General features: G+C 37.1%; 1 protein-coding gene across 1 annotated transcript in view; it reads right to left on the bottom strand.

The window, feature by feature from the left end:
• Positions 1-17,918, bottom strand: part of LOC107548647 (protein LAP2-like) — a 38,143-nt gene extending 20,225 nt beyond the window's left edge. The window contains exons 1-7 of the mRNA XM_016229418.1: positions 17,678-17,918; positions 14,836-14,953; positions 9,631-9,709; positions 9,463-9,552; positions 7,101-7,157; positions 3,525-3,588; positions 3,185-3,281 (exon numbers count right to left, since the gene is read on the bottom strand). Coding sequence (XP_016084904.1) covers positions 3,185-3,281; positions 3,525-3,588; positions 7,101-7,157; positions 9,463-9,552; positions 9,631-9,709; positions 14,836-14,953; positions 17,678-17,866 — 694 coding nt within the window. The 5' untranslated portion in view covers positions 17,867-17,918. The remainder of the gene's footprint in view (positions 1-3,184; positions 3,282-3,524; positions 3,589-7,100; positions 7,158-9,462; positions 9,553-9,630; positions 9,710-14,835; positions 14,954-17,677) is intronic.
• Between the last annotated feature and the right edge of the window lie 2,083 nt (positions 17,919-20,001).

Raw genomic sequence — 20,001 nt, 5'->3', positions numbered from 1 at the left:
ACATATAAATATATATATATATATATATATATATATATATATATATATATATATATATATATATATATATATTTACTGAGTCATTATAAATTAGAAAAATGCAGTCATATCAGTGTGATGGGAAAAGACATTGAGACTAATGAAAAATTAGTCGTGCTTAATCAGTGTGCTTTACAATCCTGGCTGGGATTAAAACAGAATCCTTGCAATCACATATTCATAATCCCATTCATATTTTTTTTAACCACGGACTAGGAAATCTAATCTGACATAAGGGATAACCGGCATGTTTAGAAACAAGCTCAAAGTAAGAGGTGGTGAGAATCAGGTACAACGGTTGGCTTCTTTTTTTGATGAATACCACAGTCTGTTTCTCTCTTTCTTTCTATCACACACACATCAAGCAAAGCAATTCCTCTCGGCGAGCCCATATGGATGTGCACTTCCCTCATTCACACACCCGTTACGAAGCCTTCTGTCTGTATCATGCAGTGGCTTATGGGTCTGCTCATTTACAGCATTCACTCAAACAAAATGTTGGTCTGGTTCTCATTTAAAACTACTGAATTATTTACTTGACTATTCATTATAATAAGATATGGGCAAGAGTATTATTTCTCTGTGACTTATTGACATGCATTGTGAGGTTTGAGAGGACACTCTGTACTATCTGACTGCTTTCAGCTATCATTTAGCACTTGCAGCTCACGTTTCTGACATTTCTCACCACAATCGGCACAAAACACGAAAAGCATGCTAATTTAGTGTGAGTACACTGATGGGTTATAGAGAACTGGGTCATAGTTTAGGCGCAGTTTATCAGGTTGCTGTTTATCAGATACGTCGCTATTTTGGCTATTTCAAGTCGGAGTGACTGTCAGGCATCTGAAAGTTTTGATTGAGTGACTTGTAGATCTGTGCTGCTCGAGCCGCAAACTGTTTCAGATGGTTCAGTTCAATTTGGTGAACTGGTTCATCCAGTTCATTAAAAAGAATCGGTTAAAAAAATGATTCATTTGTGGACCAAGCCATTTGCCCGAGGCTCTGGATCAGAGGTAATAATAATGCTGTAAATACAGTTCAGTTTCTTGCACAGACCGATTAATTCGCTTCATAAGACCTCAATATATCGTCATTTTGTGTCCTTAATTTGCTTTTTTTTATTCTCAAAGACAGGCAGCCGTTGACTTGCATTTTATGAATCAGCAATGACCACCATTTCAGCTAGAAATCTTCTTTACTGTTCTACTGAAGACAAAGTCTTAACAGCAAATTTTTTATTTTTGGGTGAACTATCTCTTTAAGGGAGCATGAGTAATACTGCACAGGACACAGGAATCTTGAACTTCAGACGACCAATTAGAAGCGATATGGCCAAACTGCAATCAGCGCCCGTGTGCGACTTTGTGACAAACCCTGCTGTTGATTAATCACCACGAGTGAGAGCCGTTCTTCTGGGTGGGGCGTAAGAAGCTTAATCAAAATCACTAATAATGAGAGAGAAATTGAATTCTGCAAAGAGAGAAACATGTTGCGCAAGGACATGCCATCATTAAACTGATCTCGGTGGTCAGAGAGGGAAGGAGGTCAGGGTGCCATCCTCATATCTGGGCCATTTGGAGGAGTTTTAGCAGACGTGTTCAAAAGGATGTTCTGAAAACTCCTAATCCAGCGAGGCCCACAATTACTGTCAGTCTGCTCTCAGCAGCAAGCTAATGCCTTAATTACGACCTATTTAAAAGGAGCTGACAGTCTGAGGAGAAGTACAGGGATCCTGAAGAAATGTTTAGGAAGTAGATTTTCTCCAGCTGCCATGGATGCCTATTTGTCTAAACTCCATTATTTCAATGCGCCCGTGACAAACAGCAGCTACGTAGTAGAAAAATCTCATTCCTCATTCATGAAACATCAGCAGAAAAATTGACTGTGTAAAACTTTCATTAAACTATTCAGCCTCATTGCAACAAAAGCAAGCATTCCACATGAAACTTGAATTATTACTCTGTCTGCAGTGCATACGTGGTGCATATTTTTTCCGTGCTCATGTTAACGGATTAAAACGTTCACTGCACACGGTTGCTGTCCGGCAGTGCGTTCAGGTGCGGTGCGCGTCTGCAGCAGAGCAGAGATTGTTTCCGCACCGACTCTATTGCTGCGCTGCAAGTGCTGATTTAAAGTAACAGCTCATTGTTTGCAGTAAATATGAATATGTCATGGATTGACACGAAAATGTAGTTACATCATAAATGCATTTTATTAAAGTCTACTGTGTTTCACAGTCAACACATATGGCTTTTTGACTAGGTTTAAAGGGAAAGAGCACTTTTAGATAAACAAGGCAATAATAGATGGCACTCGTGGAGGTAGGAAAACAAAGTTCTTTATGAACCGCAGGATTGCTTGTAATAAAGATTTCAATGCAAAAGTAAAGGCAGTAGAGCTGACTATTTCTGTCAATGGTAAGTTTGTGATAACATAAGAAAAGTAGTTTTGTTTTGCCACTTGCTTGAGCAACTTAATATATAAATCTATAAAAAAATATAAAAAGCACAATAATGTGCTTATATTTATTGTGTTTAAACATGTCTGTGAAAGATTGTATTACTGTACTGTGTAAAAAAAAAATTGCAATGCTGAAAAAGCATTTTCAGTGACAATGTTTGGATTTGAAATCAAAATAATGGATAAATGTTGTGTTTGTGGTAAACAGCCAGTAGTGGACTCCTGTGTGAAAGCACAGTCTGTGCTGCTTCTCCTCTCACAAGAGATACCTAAGAGGGGTGTTCCCCCCCATTTTCAAAAATGAAATTCAGGCCCTGAATAAATGTCTAAAAATCCTGATTGGAGCATCACTATAAATAGTTATAAATGATAAAAAAAGGCTTTAAAAAGATCGGTATCGGTGATCGTATCGGCAGCTACTGCTTTCTGTGATCGGCCTCAAAAATCCTGATCGGAGCACCCCTACATAGTAGAGTTGTACACTAAACATGAACATCAATTTAAGCTAAAATACTTACACAACAATGTATTCTTTTAAGCATTATACACATTCAACTCATGTTTCACGAATGAGGTCAAATAAGTAATAAAAATTATCTAAAAATAAACTAAAAACAACTTATTTGTCATCATGATGCACTTTTGCTTTTTTAAATGAAAAAAGAAAAGGGCAAGAAAGCACAAAGAATGAGTGCAAGACTCACCCCAGGTAAAAACGTCAGCTTATTTCCATCCATCCACAGCTCTCTGATTCCTGTAAGCTGCTCCAACACTTCAGGCTGGAGAGAAAGAAGGCAAAATTCAATTTCACATCCTCAGTGTGAGGAAATCTGCCACTACTTTCAATGAATAGCATTAGAGGAGAAAAATGCACATTAGGTGCAGTCTAACAGAGAAAGACTCAATGAGCGCATCTGCATTGACTGTCAAACATCTGACACCTCGCTGCATTGAGAGCTGGAAGGTGAACGCAGGCTGCAGTAATGCATGAGACACCTGAAAGACAGGCAGGTGCTACTCACCACTTCAGTGAACTCATTACTGCCCAGATCCAAGCGCTCCAGCTGTGTGAGCTTATGCATGCTCCTGCAGACACACACACACAGACACAGTATTACTAACATTATTACCCATGGATTAAGCACATTTAAGCTTTGCACATAAACATATCTGAGCACTCACTGGCCTTTGCAGGAAAACATCATACAGACTGGTCACAACCACAACTTTTCTTTTTAAGACTGTGCACAAGTGACTCCCCAGGGCAAATAAACGGCCCACAAAGACATTTACTGAACAAGTAGTTACTGCTAATCCACATTTATTGGCAGTTTTAGAGCAATGTTAGACTTCAATCCCCAGTTTCACATAAAGTCAGAGCCAGTATATAAACAGAGAATAATACATTCTCCAAGATCATGTTTATACTTAGAGGTCAAGCTATGGAGTTTAAAGATGTTCAGCAACCATAAATGAATAACAAATATATATATATAAATAAATAAATAAATATATACACACACACACACACACACACATTCAAAAGTTTGGGATCAGTAAGATTTGTAATGTTTTTTAAAGAAGTCTCTTCTGCTCATTATGGCTGAATTTGTTTGATCAGCAATACAGAAAAAACATAATATTGTGAAATATTATTGCAATTTGAAATCATCATTCATTTAAAATGTAATTTATTGCTGTGATCAAAGCTGTAATGCACTCCAGTCTTCAGTGTCACATGATCCTTCAGAAATCATTCTAATATGCTGATTTAATATCAATATTGAAAATACTTCTTTGGAAACAATAAATAAATGCACTTACAATTAAGTTTATTGGACTTTTATTGCAAGCGAATACTTGTTAACTTGTCTTATTTTTAAGTTGACTACTATCAAAGATTTTATTGTCACCTTACTGAATGCTTACAAATCATTTTAAGCATCCAATTGGGCTTTTTTCACAGAATGCTGAAAATCTATGTGCATCTGCGTCTTTTCAATCTTTATAACACGTTCTCCTGTTCCAATCTGCTCCTGCAATCTCAGTATCTGCGTCAAACATTGAACTAACATCATCTAGTCGGGTAGGTGTGCTTCAGGGCAGGGCGTGCTTTAAACCGCTGCTGACGTGGACCTGGACACAGATCAACAGCCTGTGGGCGTATCGCATCCGTGGAAAAGCTTGAAGTCAAAATGATATATGGCTCTGGGAATTGTATTAACAAATGGTTATAAACGGAAGGCAAACTCTGTTTTTTTATAGTGAATTTTGTATTGAAAGACACACTGATTGTTGGCTTAGAGGACTGTAAGTGGGATTCATTCATCCAGCGTTTGGAGGCAGGGCTGTGTGAAGCATGCAACCAGACAGCCAGCCAAAAAACTCACTGACCCCCAGAGTGCTGAGCAATCCACAGCTCATTAGAAACACAGACACACACATCATGAGAACAAACCACACAGTGAACATCTGAGAGGATTGCTGAAATGGCACAGGGCTAAATGTGAAATCAGAGTGATAAAGTTATCAGAGCACAGGGTAATAATGGTAAATGAGTAAGCGATGCACGTCTGTCTGCATTTGATTACAGAGTGCAATCATCCTGCTATACTTCCTGATCCAAAACAGTCCATGTATGTTGCATGTGATATTTTTGAAGAAAATGTGAGTAGTTCAAACCTTAGATGTCATCATATAGTTGCTAGGGAGTTATGATGTGTTTTGCATGGTTGTTAGTGTGTTTTATAGTTGCATGGGTCTTCTAGGAGGAAGCTCTCGGTCCAATATAAAAAAAATTGCCTGCCCTCAAAGACTATGATATTTTGGTCTCTAGATATGGCTCAGATGTCTCCTTTAATGTAAAGCCTAAAGGTGTGGTCACTAGGGTTGGGTACCGAACTCGGTACTTTTAAGCGTGCCAACCGAATTGCGTCGGTACTACAGAGTACCGATTCACGTTAAATCAACCGGTGCCAAATTTCGGTAACTGAGATCGCATCTGGGCGCATACGTGTGGTTACATTTCTAGGGCCATATGGTTTAAAAAAAAAGGTACCGTTGGGTACCGGCACTGACATTCAGGTACCGATACCGGTACCGTACCAGTTAAAATGTGAACGTTACCCAACCCTAGTGGTCACATTTACTGTTGTTGGGAGAATTTTCGGGGGTGAAACCAAATCATTTCAATAGGAATCCATGCAATCATGGATGAAGTTAATTGCATTGAATTCACCGCACTGACCAAGAGAAAGCTGCTCGGTTTGAAAGTGACCGTGACTATGTTCACACTAGTGCTCTCAATTCTGATTTTTACTTGGATCTGATTTTTTTTTGTATAGCTGTTCACATTGTTGTTTTAAATGTGGCCAATATCAGATTTCCAGTGTGAACAGATCATGGTTCTGAACTGACCCGCATGTGCAAAAGAACAACACAAACAGGGTTGCCGCCAGGTTTTCACAATAAAATCTGCCCAATTGCTTCTCAAATCCAAAGTCCAAAACGAGTCCAAAACTAGCGCAATCGCAATCCGGGGGGTAAATATCCATTAATGGGGTCGCTTTAACCCACAGAGTTGAAAAACAACCCGTGGCAACAGTAAAAAAGTATCCCAATTCCGCATGAAAATTGTGGACTTGGCAACACTTGCCAATTGCTTGCTTACAGCGCGCTGCGCTTTCATACAGAAGTAAACACAGAGGAAGTAAGTGGTTATGCTTTTATTTATAGTGTGATCTGCCTCAGAAGCCAACGAAATTATGCTCAGGCAATATGAAAAAAAAAAGACAAGGATGTTACAGAGGTGAGCCGAGTTTTGAAACTTTTATGATACGAGCCATTATGTTTTGCTTGTATATAGAGTTGTCACTGTAATACCTATGAGTTATGACACGTCATTGTACTTCCAGTGACTACCTTTTGCAACTGTCTTGATAACTTTGGCTATGTAAAATCTTTGAAGTGACTCCCACAAGCACAGAAAAGTGACGAGTTATTGATCTAGAGTGGCGTAAAAGTCGCATGAATTCCGATATGACTGTTCACACTGCGGTCGCATTCCAAAACATGTGGATGTGGCACAAATCGGAATTGAAAAGATCAGATTCCATGTGGTTTGTGCTGTTTTTTCATGAAAGTTTTTCATCACACTGTCATGAGAAAAACAGATCTAAGTCACATGTGAGCATAAAAGATTAGGGATCAGATTTGGGCCACATGTTCCTGCAGTGTGAACATAGCCTGTGTGAGCTGTGCTTCATACATCACTACACTATTGACAATGGATGTTTTTTTACAGATGTCACAAGATCATTTTTGGCCGTTTTATCATCCGCCATGTAAAAAAAAAAATCACCAAAAAACGAGCACTCATATGATGCAATATTGTCTCCAGAGCCAGAAATGATTATAAAACCTGTCACAGCATGTCACTTCAGAGCCTCTTACGTAAGACTGAACAATATGATGCCATAGAGGGACAGAGAGAGAGACGTTTGTCTGTATTTATAATGCGATTATCAGAAGAGGTGCAGCAGCACGGATCATCATTTTAATATTTTAGTAATTCAAATAAATCCCAGAGGGGCACTTACTTTGGCAACATCTTTAACTGGTTCTCCCGCAGCTCCAGAATCTGCAGTTTGGTTAGTCTGAGGAAACCGAGACAGAGAGAAAATATATATAAATTATTTATATAAAAATACATACATTTATAAAATATTTATAAACTGACAACAACTCAGATAAAATTAAATAAAACTAAATTAAATAAAAGGTGCCTGAAATAGTATATTATTTCCACTGGAAATATTTTTTGTTTTTGCATTTTCAGTTCAAAATGTACAAACATGAGGTTTAAAATGCAACACAAATGTTAAGTAACAATGATTTTCAAGATAAAAAAAATGTAATAGCAAGATGCTAATGAACATTTACATGTTTTTCTAGAATAGAGGTGCTAATTTAATGTCCCAATACTGGTCTAGTGACTTACTACACATTCAAAATATACTGCCCTCTTTTTAGTATTCAATAGAAGTATGTAAACTGTTGTCCTCAGGTGACCTCCCAGCAAGAAATAGGAACTGAGCTGCATGTTGCGTGATCATTTGAAGTCTATTTCAGGCCGTGGGTGCATGTTTATGATGTCAAAAGTACTGCTACACGACCTTTCACAGGAACTGCACTGCAATTTCATAGGAACGCACGATTCCTGAGGCTTTAGATATGATATGAGCTCCAGGAAACGTTAGGAGGTGCTTTCCGAGGAAATTTTGCACGTGTTATTTTAATTGATTAACAGCTGGCATAAATCAACAAGCTCGATGGATGTCTTTGGAAAACACTTTCAGTGTACGGGGAACAGTTTTGTCTGTTTTATATTTTAATGTAGTACATACTTTGGCCAGTCTTAGATCTAGATGCTGTCTGATCTGAAACAGGAGCTTGGATGATCTTGTTCTGTCTAGGACTGTGTGTGTGTGTGTGTGTGTGTGTGAGGGGTGTGTGTGTGTGTCTGACCTGCCGAAACTGGCCGGTAGGAACTCTAGGAAGGCGTCGTTCAGGTAGAGCTGGTTCAGGCTGAGGAGCTGCGTGAAGCCTTCTGGGAGTCTGCAGAGACACAAGAGTGTTTCATTACATCACAGACAGAACGCACACGCAGTTAATTTCTGCTAGCTATGTACTTACTTTGATATAGGGTTCACACTCGCTTCTACGATGGCCAGGACTTTACAGTTCTTGATATTTTCAGGAAACTGCTGGATGCCTGGAATTTTAAAGAAAAAAAAAAAAGATTACTTATTCAGTTATTAATTGCTGGTTTCATGTTTTTTTTAAACATTTAAACAATCTGTACAACATTGGGTTCCATTACGATTAACTACAGACAATAAATATACAAACACATTATTTAATTTAAAAACATCCTGGAAACTTACACTATTACAAAAAACTAAATATACATTTTATTCAAATTATTTTTGATATATTTCTAATTATATTAGAAATTGTATTTACAGATTTCAAGTGTAATATAAAATAGCACTTGACCTACACTACCTGTTTTTTTATGTTTTGAAAGAAGTCTCTTGTGCTCACCAAGGCTGCACTTACTTTTTTTCTTTCATAAAAATGCAGGAAAAACAGTAATATTGTGAAATATTATTACAATGCAAAATAACAGTTTCTATTTGAGTATATTTTAAAATGTAATTTATTCCTGTGATTCCATTACTCCGGTCTTCAGTGTCACATGATCTTCAGAAATCATTCTAATATGCTGATTTGCTGCTCGAGAACATTTCTGATTATTATCAATGTTGAAAACAGTTGTGCTGCTTCACATGATTGTGGAAACCGTGATACAGTACTAGACAAACGTTTGGTGCAAGTAAGATAAAAACAAAATAAGATAACAAAATGATAACAGAACGTGACGGTAAAAACATTTCTATTGCAAATAAATGCCGTTCTTTTGAACTTTCTATTCATCATTGTTTCCACAAAAATATTAAGCAGCAAAAAACGTTTTCAATAGTGATAAGAACTACTAATAGTATTAGAGCTCCAAATAATAATAAAGTATACTTCCAGTATATAAAGTTTATGTATATGCTAAATATTTGGGGGTTTTGGGATTAGAAGTACTATCTGAAATCAGAATTTGAATATGCTAACATAAATAGCTGAAATTCATATGAGCCACATCTAGGCATGGGACGATAACCTGTTTCAAGGTATACCGCGGTTTGGAAAAGTTTCACAAAAATTTTCCATTATACCGTTCCTGCGGTATGCGCTGTTTTTTTTACGTGTCGTTAAAGATGGAAAGTGCAGGACTCCCTCAATTGTGTGCAGCGAAGAGCGTAGCGAGTCACACAACCCTCCCCCTCCGGTTGCTGCGAGTGGAGTCACCTGTGTGGTGTGTGTGAGGGGTGTGTGTGTGTGTCTGACCTGCCGAAACTGGCCGGTAGGAACTCTAGGAAGGCGTCGTTCAGGTAGAGCTGGTTCAGGCTGAGGAGCTGCGTGAAGCCTTCTGGGAGTCTGCAGAGACACAAGAGTGTTTCATTACATCACAGACAGAACGCACACACAGTTAATTTCTGCTAGCTATGTACTTACTTTGATATAGGGTTCACACTCGCTTCTACGATGGCCAGGACTTTACAGTTCTTGATATTTTCAGGAAACTCCTGGATGCCTGGAATTTTAAAGAAAAAAAAAAGATTACTTATTCAGTTATTAATTGCTGGTTTCATGTTTTTTTTAAACATTTAAACAATCTGTACAACATTGGGTTCCATTACGATTAACTACAGACAATAAATATACAAACACATTATTTAATTTAAAAACATCCTGGAAACTTACACTATTACAAAAAACTAAATATACATTTTATTCAAATTATTTTTGATATATTTCTAATTATATTAGAAATTGTATTTACAGATTTCAAGTGTAATATAAAATAGCACTTGACCTACACTACCTGTTTTTTTATGTTTTGAAAGAAGTCTCTTGTGCTCACCAAGGCTGCACTTACTTTTTTTCTTTCATAAAAATGCAGGAAAAACAGTAATATTGTGAAATATTATTACAATGCAAAATAACAGTTTCTATTTGAGTATATTTTAAAATGTAATTTATTCCTGTGATTCCATTACTCCGGTCTTCAGTGTCACATGATCTTCAGAAATCATTCTAATATGCTGATTTGCTGCTCGAGAACATTTCTGATTATTATCAATGTTGAAAACAGTTGTGCTGCTTCACATGATTGTGGAAACCGTGATACAGTACTAGACAAACGTTTGGTGCAAGTAAGATAAAAACAAAATAAGATAACAAAATGATAACAGAACGTGACGGTAAAAACATTTCTATTGCAAATAAATGCCGTTCTTTTGAACTTTCTATTCATCATTGTTTCCACAAAAATATTAAGCAGCAAAAAACGTTTTCAATAGTGATAAGAACTACTAATAGTATTAGAGCTCCAAATAATAATAAAGTATACTTCCAGTATATAAAGTTTATGTATATGCTAAATATTTGGGGGTTTTGGGATTAGAAGTACTATCTGAAATCAGAATTTGAATATGCTAACATAAATAGCTGAAATTCATATGAGCCACATCTAGGCATGGGACGATAACCTGTTTCAAGGTATACCGCGGTTTGGAAAAGTTTCACAAAAATTTTCCATTATACCGTTCCTGCGGTATGCGCTGTTTTTTTTACGTGTCGTTAAAGATGGAAAGTGCAGGACTCCCTCAATTGTGTGCAGCGAAGAGCGTAGCGAGTCACACAACCCTCCCCCTCCGGTTGCTGCGAGTGGAGTCACCTGTGTGTGGGATGGCCGAAGGAGGTGAATCCCTGGAACTTTTTCCCCCGTCAAAAAAGACGAAGTCTGTCGTATGGAAATTTTTTGGGTAACGTAGACTACCCATGTTCCGTACACAATGATGTTCTGTACAGATGACGTTTTAGCGCCGATCGTTAAATAAATACTTCCAAGTCGAACATAAACTATATATCTGTGTCATCTTCATTTCTCCCTCTTTCCCCCCCGATCAAGACAGAGACCCTCCCGCCGTTTGTTTGTGTTGAAATAAATACTATTTGGCTTGCTGCCGAGGCAGATAACATGGCTAATTAACTAGCTAACGTCAACTAGTTTCCTCCCTCACATTACTTCACAGAGTGAGGAATAGCAGTCTAAAGTATGCACTGTAGCCTACTTTTCTGCAATTTAGTACAACAATTCAATTTAGCTGGTATCACGTCTATACTTTTAAGCCTCCTGCCATTGTTTACATCTGTTCAAAATCACGCATTTAAAAAACAAAAAAACAAACTTTGCCACTGTTTGAGTGTTGTACGGAGAGCCCGTGTGTGTGACACTCGCGCTCTCTCTTTCCTTATGTGTGTATGTGCACCAGAGCATGTGAGCGGAGTGGAGCGGGGAGCGGAGTGGTAATATTTCCTTAAGAGCGCAGAGCGCCTTTCTGAAGATTCTGCTCCGCTCGCTCAATACGCTCAGTGCCGCTCGCTCAACCCAGAATGCCGTTTGGTGATTTGCTTGTTCGAGATCGAGAATCTGTAGAGATCGAGAATAGTAGAGCAGTTATGGAGTTCAGATATTGTTTCAACGAAGTTGCAAGCCTTATACATAAATGTAAAGTAAAAATCTAAGTTAAGAATGAGCAGGGAGAAGAAACTGAGAGGGAGTTCGTGGAGATTGTTAAAGTTAGTACAGGTTCTTATTGATTACAGAAAGCACGAGGATGTGCTACGCAAACATGGTGCAGCAAAAGGTGAGCTAATTACATACCATAATAAATGAATAAACAGGTAGGCTAAGGTTATATTCGGTTGTACGGAGCCCCGATCATGACATGCAGACAAAATCACAGCCACAAATTTAGAATAGGCTAGTTCTCTTTTATGCTAGGACTACATTATGGCCACGAATTAAGAATTAATTTTTTCATTTAGTCTAAATTATGGCCACAAATTAAGTATTCATTCTCTTGTTTAGGCTTAGCTGCCACAAATTCATTCGTTCGTTAATTCGTTCATTTCCCTATAGTAGGCCTAAATCGTGGAACGAATTATTATATTTCGTAATTACTTATTAAAATCATTATTGCTTAAACTTAATAAATAAAAATAAATTTAAAAAATAATAAAACCTGCTGACGTCGTAGAAACAAATTGTTAATTCGAATTATATTCGGAGCTCCGTAGTTATTAAATAATCTCAGTTAAACTGTAGACCTAAGCTAACACACAGCTGTATATAGGCCTAAATACAGAACTACAGAGTACAGAAGATATTAGCCTACACCACTTAGGCCTATTAAAATATTATAAAAAAATAATAACTGACCCGAAACAATAGCTAGTCCTACAGAATGTAGGCTAGATATAGGCAGCAGTAATTTATAATCTAATATAATGCACGCAAATTTGTTCTTTACAGAACGGAGCGGGATCTGAGCGGGAATTGGTTTACGGTGAGCATGAGCGGAATATTAACGGAGCGCTTGCTTGGGCGGTTAGAGCGACTGAGTGGAGCGCACATCCATAGAGCGGAAAACGTAGAGGAGCGTCACACCGCTCCGCTTCGCTCACATGCTCTGATGTGCACACATCCTCGTACCTCACCGATCCTAACCATAGCTCCAAACTTAATCCGGGAAAGGTGAACATTCCTGCATCATAACTTGGACTGATATTTTTTTTTATCTAAGGTTATCATACCGTCAGAACCTCATACCGGCCCATGCCTAGCCACATCACTGTCTGTGCCCCACTTAAGTAATAACACTTGAACAACTAGGTCTTTCTCAAAATCGACCACCAAAGAAAACAGAAACCTAACGCTGTTTTTAGAAAAGCAGCATTAGAGCTAGACTGCTTACTTCCTGTCCTACTAACCGCAAGAGCTGGAGTGTGACATAAATGTGATGTTAAGATACCCTCCCTTCAACGCACTCAGATGCAAACTAAACCATCGCACGCCACACAGAGCAAACCACACACATGCACGCATATATATATTTAATATTCTAGAAATGCAGAAAATACATTTTGCTGAAAAAAAATCAGCATGTTCATTTGCAAATTAAGGATGCGCAAACAACATATTTTCAAACTAGTCAGCTAAGGAAACCCTGAAACTATTACTAAAAGTGTAAAAAATGACAAACTAATCAAAATCACTACTGTTAGGATGTGACAGCGTATTACATAAAAAAAAATTTTTTGAACATCCTTCCATCATATATTTTGAGCAGACTTCCTGTGCTCGGCTGAGCTTGTCACTGTCTGTCATTACTTTATCAGATCCTGCAACGCACCAGCTATGACTGCATTTAATTAAGAATAATTTAATTATTTATTCTAATTATTTAGCCTGACATGTTTACTGTTCCAAAATGTTCTATATGTTCTATATGTGTTCAGTGGAAAAAAAGTAGTTTTTTTACCCAGACATTTAAAAATAACATATTTTAGAGCTGTAATCGCAATGCCGTGATATTGTGAAACTGATATTTTTTTTTATCTAAGGTTATCATACCGTCAGAACCTCATACCGGCCCATGCCTAGCCACATCACTGTCTGTGCCCCACTTAAGTAATAACACTTGAACAACTAGGTCTTTCTCAAAATCGACCACCAAAGAAAACAGAAACCTAACGCTGTTTTTAGAAAAGCAGCATTAGAGCTAGACTGCTTACTTCCTGTCCTACTAACCGCAAGAGCTGGAGTGTGACATAAATGTGATGTTAAGATACCCTCCCTTCAACGCACTCAGATGCAAACTAAACCATCGCACGCCACACAGAGCAAACCACACACATGCACGCATATATATATTTAATATTCTAGAAATGCAGAAAATACATTTTGCTGAAAAAAAATCAGCATGTTCATTTGCAAATTAAGGATGCGCAAACAACATATTTTCAAACTAGTCAGCTAAGGAAACCCTGAAACTATTACTAAAAGTGTAAAAAATGACAAACTAATCAAAATCACTACTGTTAGGATGTGACAGCGTATTACATAAAAAAATTTTTTTTGAACATCCTTCCATCATATATTTTGAGCAGACTTCCTGTGCTCGGCTGAGCTTGTCACTGTCTGTCATTACTTTATCAGATCCTGCAACGCACCAGCTGAAAGATGAAGTGATGTGTAAACACAGACACAAAGTGATTTGAGCATGTGTTTGTAGTGTTGTGGTCTTCGCTCATTCGCTCAGAACGGAATAAACGGTGAATGAACGGTTTCCAGTGACAAATTTCTGATCGCCATCAGTGCACACAATATCAAATCGAGTGCGGATCTAGATAGGCAGCTAGCTTCACGTCCACGCATTTAAAGCTGCTAGATGAAGAAGCACAGAGGTAGGAAACAGAACCCAGTGATTAGGGATGTTAGCATGTTGCTAAATGAATAGCGTAAAACTTCCAAACGCGTCGCACATACAAAGACTGCATGTTTAATTTGACTGAAATGCTGTTAGATTTGGATTATCGACTTGGATTGCACACAATTCTAAACCAATGAACAACACACGAATGTTAATTTATTAGGATTCGCAAGTGTGCAGGCTGGAATTAATGAATTGTGTGTTTCAGCGCAAACTGAAATCCAAAACGTGGAGCTGGCCGTGATGAATTGGATTACAGCAGGTCAGTGGGTCCGTGCGGATATCAGTGTGCCTCCGCTTCGGTTATGGGTCGTCCGATAGCGTAACTGGACTCCGAAAAGGAAAAAGAATGAGGAGATGAATTAGCCGCTTTTCTTACTGTTCTTGCTGACGTCGAGCTCCTTGAGATTGATGAGGTTCGCGATGCCCGGTGGCAGCACCGTCAGGTCGTTGTCCGGTAGACTCAATCGGTAGAGCAACTGGCAGTTGAAAAGTTGCTGTAAAGAAAGAGAAAAAGTTAGTAAGATCAAACTTCATATTAATATTTGATGAGCAGTTGGATTTACTTAAAAACCTGATCGCAAATACTTGTAGACTTTAATTGTAACCAACATGAATTTTACTAGACATCCTGGCTGGCTGAAATATTGAATATTCATCATATATTTGTTATGACTTTGCTAGCGACATCAATTAAGCAACACAGTGAATACTAGAGCCCGACCCTATATATATTGTTTTGCCGATATTATCGGCCAATATGAGCCTGTCGCAGATATATCGGTATCGGCGAATATGCCGCCGATATGCCACCGATATGATACATTTTTTTACAGAACATAAAACTCAGATAAAATGCTTGTAACTGGTGTAATTACGTAGTTTCTCCAGCAGAGCGCGCTCCGTTGTTTGCTTCTGGCAACCTGGATGAAATGCTTAAAAGCTTAAAGGTGCAACAGATGATTGTCTTCAGAAACATTTTTTGCGGTTAAATTTGCGGCCAGGCGCCGACGACCTTGGGATCTCGGGGGGGCTACCTACGCGCGGAGGGTGGCATTCGAGAGGGCTCCTCGAGCTGAAGGAATCCCTAAATTTGGTGGAGATCCGCCGCCGCGTTCGTGAGACACGAGTGTCGCGAGTGACATAAGCGAACACTTTCACTTCAGTAAGGAGGTCTCTTGTTCAGGCAGCAGCATTCAAGCGTTGTCTTATTCGACCGTAAGTGCCCTGCAAAGTGGACTTCACATGATATTGCGCCATGATTCCAGTTCCAAGGGAACGTACACGTTTCATTCAAAGGGCATTAAAGTGCGCGAGACATGAATTTAAATTGTATTTATTTACAGAGGTATATTATGTCACACTTCACACTTCTCTAGTAAGTTTCGTCTCTGTGTGTGAAGACAGTAGCGCAAATCCGTGAATGAATGTTCCAAAGTGAAATAAACTTCAACGGAATAAAGTTGAATGGAACTGAATTGAAATAAAGTTGAATAAACTTCAACTTTACTGTTCAGTGCACTGATGTCAGACTCATTTTGGATACTAAAGTTTATTGTTAAATTGTTAAATGCCCTGCCTCCATTACGTATCTCTGTCACGTCATTATAAGTGTTTGATCACCACATGAGTGATCATTGCAAAAATGTGTTTATGTTTATATATATATATATATATATATTCTGTTTATGTATATACTGTATTCTATATATAGTACCAGTCAAACGTTTGGACACACACACACAATGGGAAAGTGTCCAAACTTTTGACTGGTACTGTACTGTAATAAACAAATAATATTTTTTTGCTCCCTAATATCGGTATCGGTCCCCAAAAAAAACGGGCTCTAGTGAATACTGGAATGATTTTAACCCATCTTGTCTCATAACTCGCAAATATGAAAGAGCTGAATGTTGAGCTGATGTTTTAATAGCGAAGTTGATGTTTGTTTTTTCTGAAAATCAGTTCGAACTGTCGATTATAATGAACCGCTTCAAAACTTTGATTCAATGACTCTTACTGCAAATATTACGATTAATTACTATGTTTTGTCATATTGGTGCATATAAATGAAGAAATTATTAAATTATTCTTGTCCCCATCTAGTGAAGAAAGATTTAGTATTTCTTACATTAAAATACTAATCTTTTTTAGTTACAACATTTTATGGAAGCACATTTCTGAAACGTAATAAACATAATTGTGGATTTTTAACTTACAATTCTAACTTTATCGGAATTGCAAGTTCATATTTCGCAATTCTGAGTTCACATTAGGGCTGGGCAAAAAAATTTATTTTTCGATTAATAATTTCTTTAAATGACGTCGATTCAATATCGATTCTCAAAAGCTGCGAATTGATCTTTTTCGGTATTTGTTTCAGCACACATTTAAAACAAGATCTGATTAACGTGAATCTTATCATTAGTCTTCTCCACTAGATGTCACCCTTATTTACCTTGCGTGATGTTACAACAGAAAGCATGTCAAAAAAAAAACTGAATAGGTTTAAAATACAGGTATGTGGTTCTTAATGTCTTTTTATTAATTCACTATTTGTAAATTGATGTTTACTGTTAATTTTTTAGATATATCAATAGCATTTGTATTAAAACTATATTCACTGAATGTAATAAAAAATCAAGAATCGAAAGCTTGCGAATCGAAATCGAATCGGGACATCTGAATCGATACCCAGCCCTAGTTCACATGTCAAAATTATGAATTTTTTTCACAGAATTGTCAGTTTATAACAATTCTTTATGACTTTATTTCTCACAGTTTAGAGTTTATATCTTACAATTTGGAGTTAACATCTCACAATTCTGACTTTATTCTGAAAATACGTTTATATCTTGCAAAATGATTCTCAGAATTGCAAGTTTATTACAATATTTCATAATATTTGGTTAAATTGATGGTTGCCGAAAAAAAATTAATTACAGATTTGAAACCAATTCAAAACAAATACATAAGTAGTTCAATGTATTTATCTAGAAAACCATAAAAAGGCAAAAATAGGCGTATCCACACATCGCAGGCCTGCTGTGTAAGCAAATCTATTGCTTGTAAACAGCTTGCCAGTAAAAAGACAACATGTAGACTGGATGTGCTGCTTGCCAGCTAACAAAAAAGGGTAACGTTTCACCGTCTAAGCATTGAATTAACTTTTTGGAGACATGCAATATAAGAGTGTTTGTGGCGCAAGAGGGCACTCATACTTTGGGCAGCTCCTCGATCTGGTTGGCGTCGAGGTAGAGCTCCTCTAAGGTCTTCTCGAAGCTGAAGATCTCTTTCGGGACTTGCTCCAGGCTGCAATGTGAGTAGTCCAGTGAGGTGACGGGGTCCTCCTCGCCCTGCAGGCAGCGGCATGGCACCAGCCGCAAAAACAAACTCCGCTTGCTGCTCATCCTCACCACAGCTCAGGCACTAGAGAGGAGAAAGAGAACATGATCAGCACCTCATGAACCTTAATAATTCATGGACAGGAACACTGCGATACTGGATAGCTCTGTCAAAACAGCTTGGTTTACAGCTAGTTGAACACGGTGCAGGAAACCAGCTTTTTATGATTTGTAATTGATCTTGAGTAGGTATAGTTGAAGTAGGTGTTGCTCATTTTAACATTTTTAAAATCATTTTAAAATAAAGGACTTATTTATTTATTTTTGTCATTTTAGACAGTTTAGCTTTTTTCTTTTGGCAGATATGTGCCCTAATTTTTTGTCATTTAACTGTCATATTTATCATTTTTCTAGAAAAGATTTTCATGTTATGACTGTGAATGTGTCAATTTATAACAGATGAAAATTCAACCAAATTTTTCAACCAGATCAAAAAAAATTGATCAACCAGAATATATAAAAAATATATTGTTATATAATACTAAGTTTAAGCTAGTTGCCAAGTCAACTAAAATAACAAAATGAAATAGAAATTAATAAAAACTATACAGACATATAAAACCAAAAATGACTAAAAATGACAAAAATACAAAACATAATTACTAAAATGTTAAAATGAAAATGAAAAGGAAAATAAGAACTGATTCAAAATATTACTAAAAACTACAGTAAATAGGATTTCAATGATACAAAAATAACACTGATTTAAACATATTATAAAAGCTTTATCAGCAAACAAAGTATAATGTGTGAACACTGTCCATTTATGATATTGATATTGAATTATGCGTTGTAAATATGTTGTACAGGATTACTAGAATTTAAATTAAAACCTGCTATTTATGATCATAAAGCTTTTTGTCCCATCTTTGGCAGTTCGAGAAATTACCAATGAACAAATTAATGTTTCCTTGACTAATTTTGTTGGCGAGATAACATAGGTTTGGACATAAAGATACCGCTAATATAGCCAACAATTACTCATCATCTACAACAGGACTGAGAGGAGCATATTAACATTCATTAAAACCCATTTATATTCATGCACGGCCTGAAAACAGCATCATTATAAATAGAAATTAATAAAAACTATACAGACATATAAAACCAAAAATGACTAAAAATGACAAAAATACAAAACATAATTACTAAAATGTTAAAATGAAAATGAAAAGGAAAATAAGAACTGATTCAAAATATTACTAAAAACTACAGTAAATAGGATTTCAATGATACAAAAATAACACTGATTTAAACATATTATAAAAGCTTTATCAGCAAACAAAGTATAATGTGTGAACACTGTCCATTTATGATATTGATATTGAATTATGCGTTGTAAATATGTTGTACAGGATTACTAGAATTTAAATTAAAACCTGCTATTTATGATCATAAAGCTTTTTGTCCCATCTTTGGCAGTTCGAGAAATTACCAATGAACAAATTAATGTTTCCTTGACTAATTTTGTTGGCGAGATAACATAGGTTTGGACATAAAGATACCGCTAATATAGCCAACAATTACTCATCATCTACAACAGGACTGAGAGGAGCATATTAACATTCATTAAAACCCATTTATATTCACGGCCTGAAAACAGCATCATTATGTCCTTTCATTCTGTTGAAATTGAAAAAGGCCCTCGATACGGCATCAAAAAGGCCGGCCCAAGGTTTGCTCATGAATCGACACACAGAGCGGTTTTCAAAGGCGCTGCTCTACAGCCATCCAAACCCTGCGGCAACAACAATTCCCTGCTATAGACGCAACTCTCCTCTGGACCGTCATGAAGAGCCCTTCAATTAATGCATGTGCATGACAACAATGACGCGCCAATGCAATGCCATTTAAAAGTATGAGCCATGTTAAAATCTGCTGAGAAAACATCTGAAAATGATCAAAATGAGAACACTTGTCGTACAACCAGAGCCACGGGAATTCAGTTCTGCATCATTCACAGCACGTCAACATAAGTTTGTTCGACAACCTTAACTTCCTGAATGTCACATGTTTTCCTAGTGAAACAGGACATTCGATAAGAAAAAACATAGCTTGGAACGTTATCTATTGAAATCGACTGGATCATGAACTGAGGGTGTTACATATAAAGACAGACTGAATAGAAGTCACTAAAACAA

Source organism: Sinocyclocheilus grahami, unplaced genomic scaffold (genome assembly GCF_001515645.1).
Source record: "Sinocyclocheilus grahami isolate Dianchi unplaced genomic scaffold, SAMN03320097.WGS_v1.1 scaffold352.1, whole genome shotgun sequence".
Lineage (NCBI taxonomy): Eukaryota > Metazoa > Chordata > Actinopteri > Cypriniformes > Cyprinidae > Sinocyclocheilus > Sinocyclocheilus grahami.
This window is presented reverse-complemented; position numbering and strand designations above follow the sequence as displayed.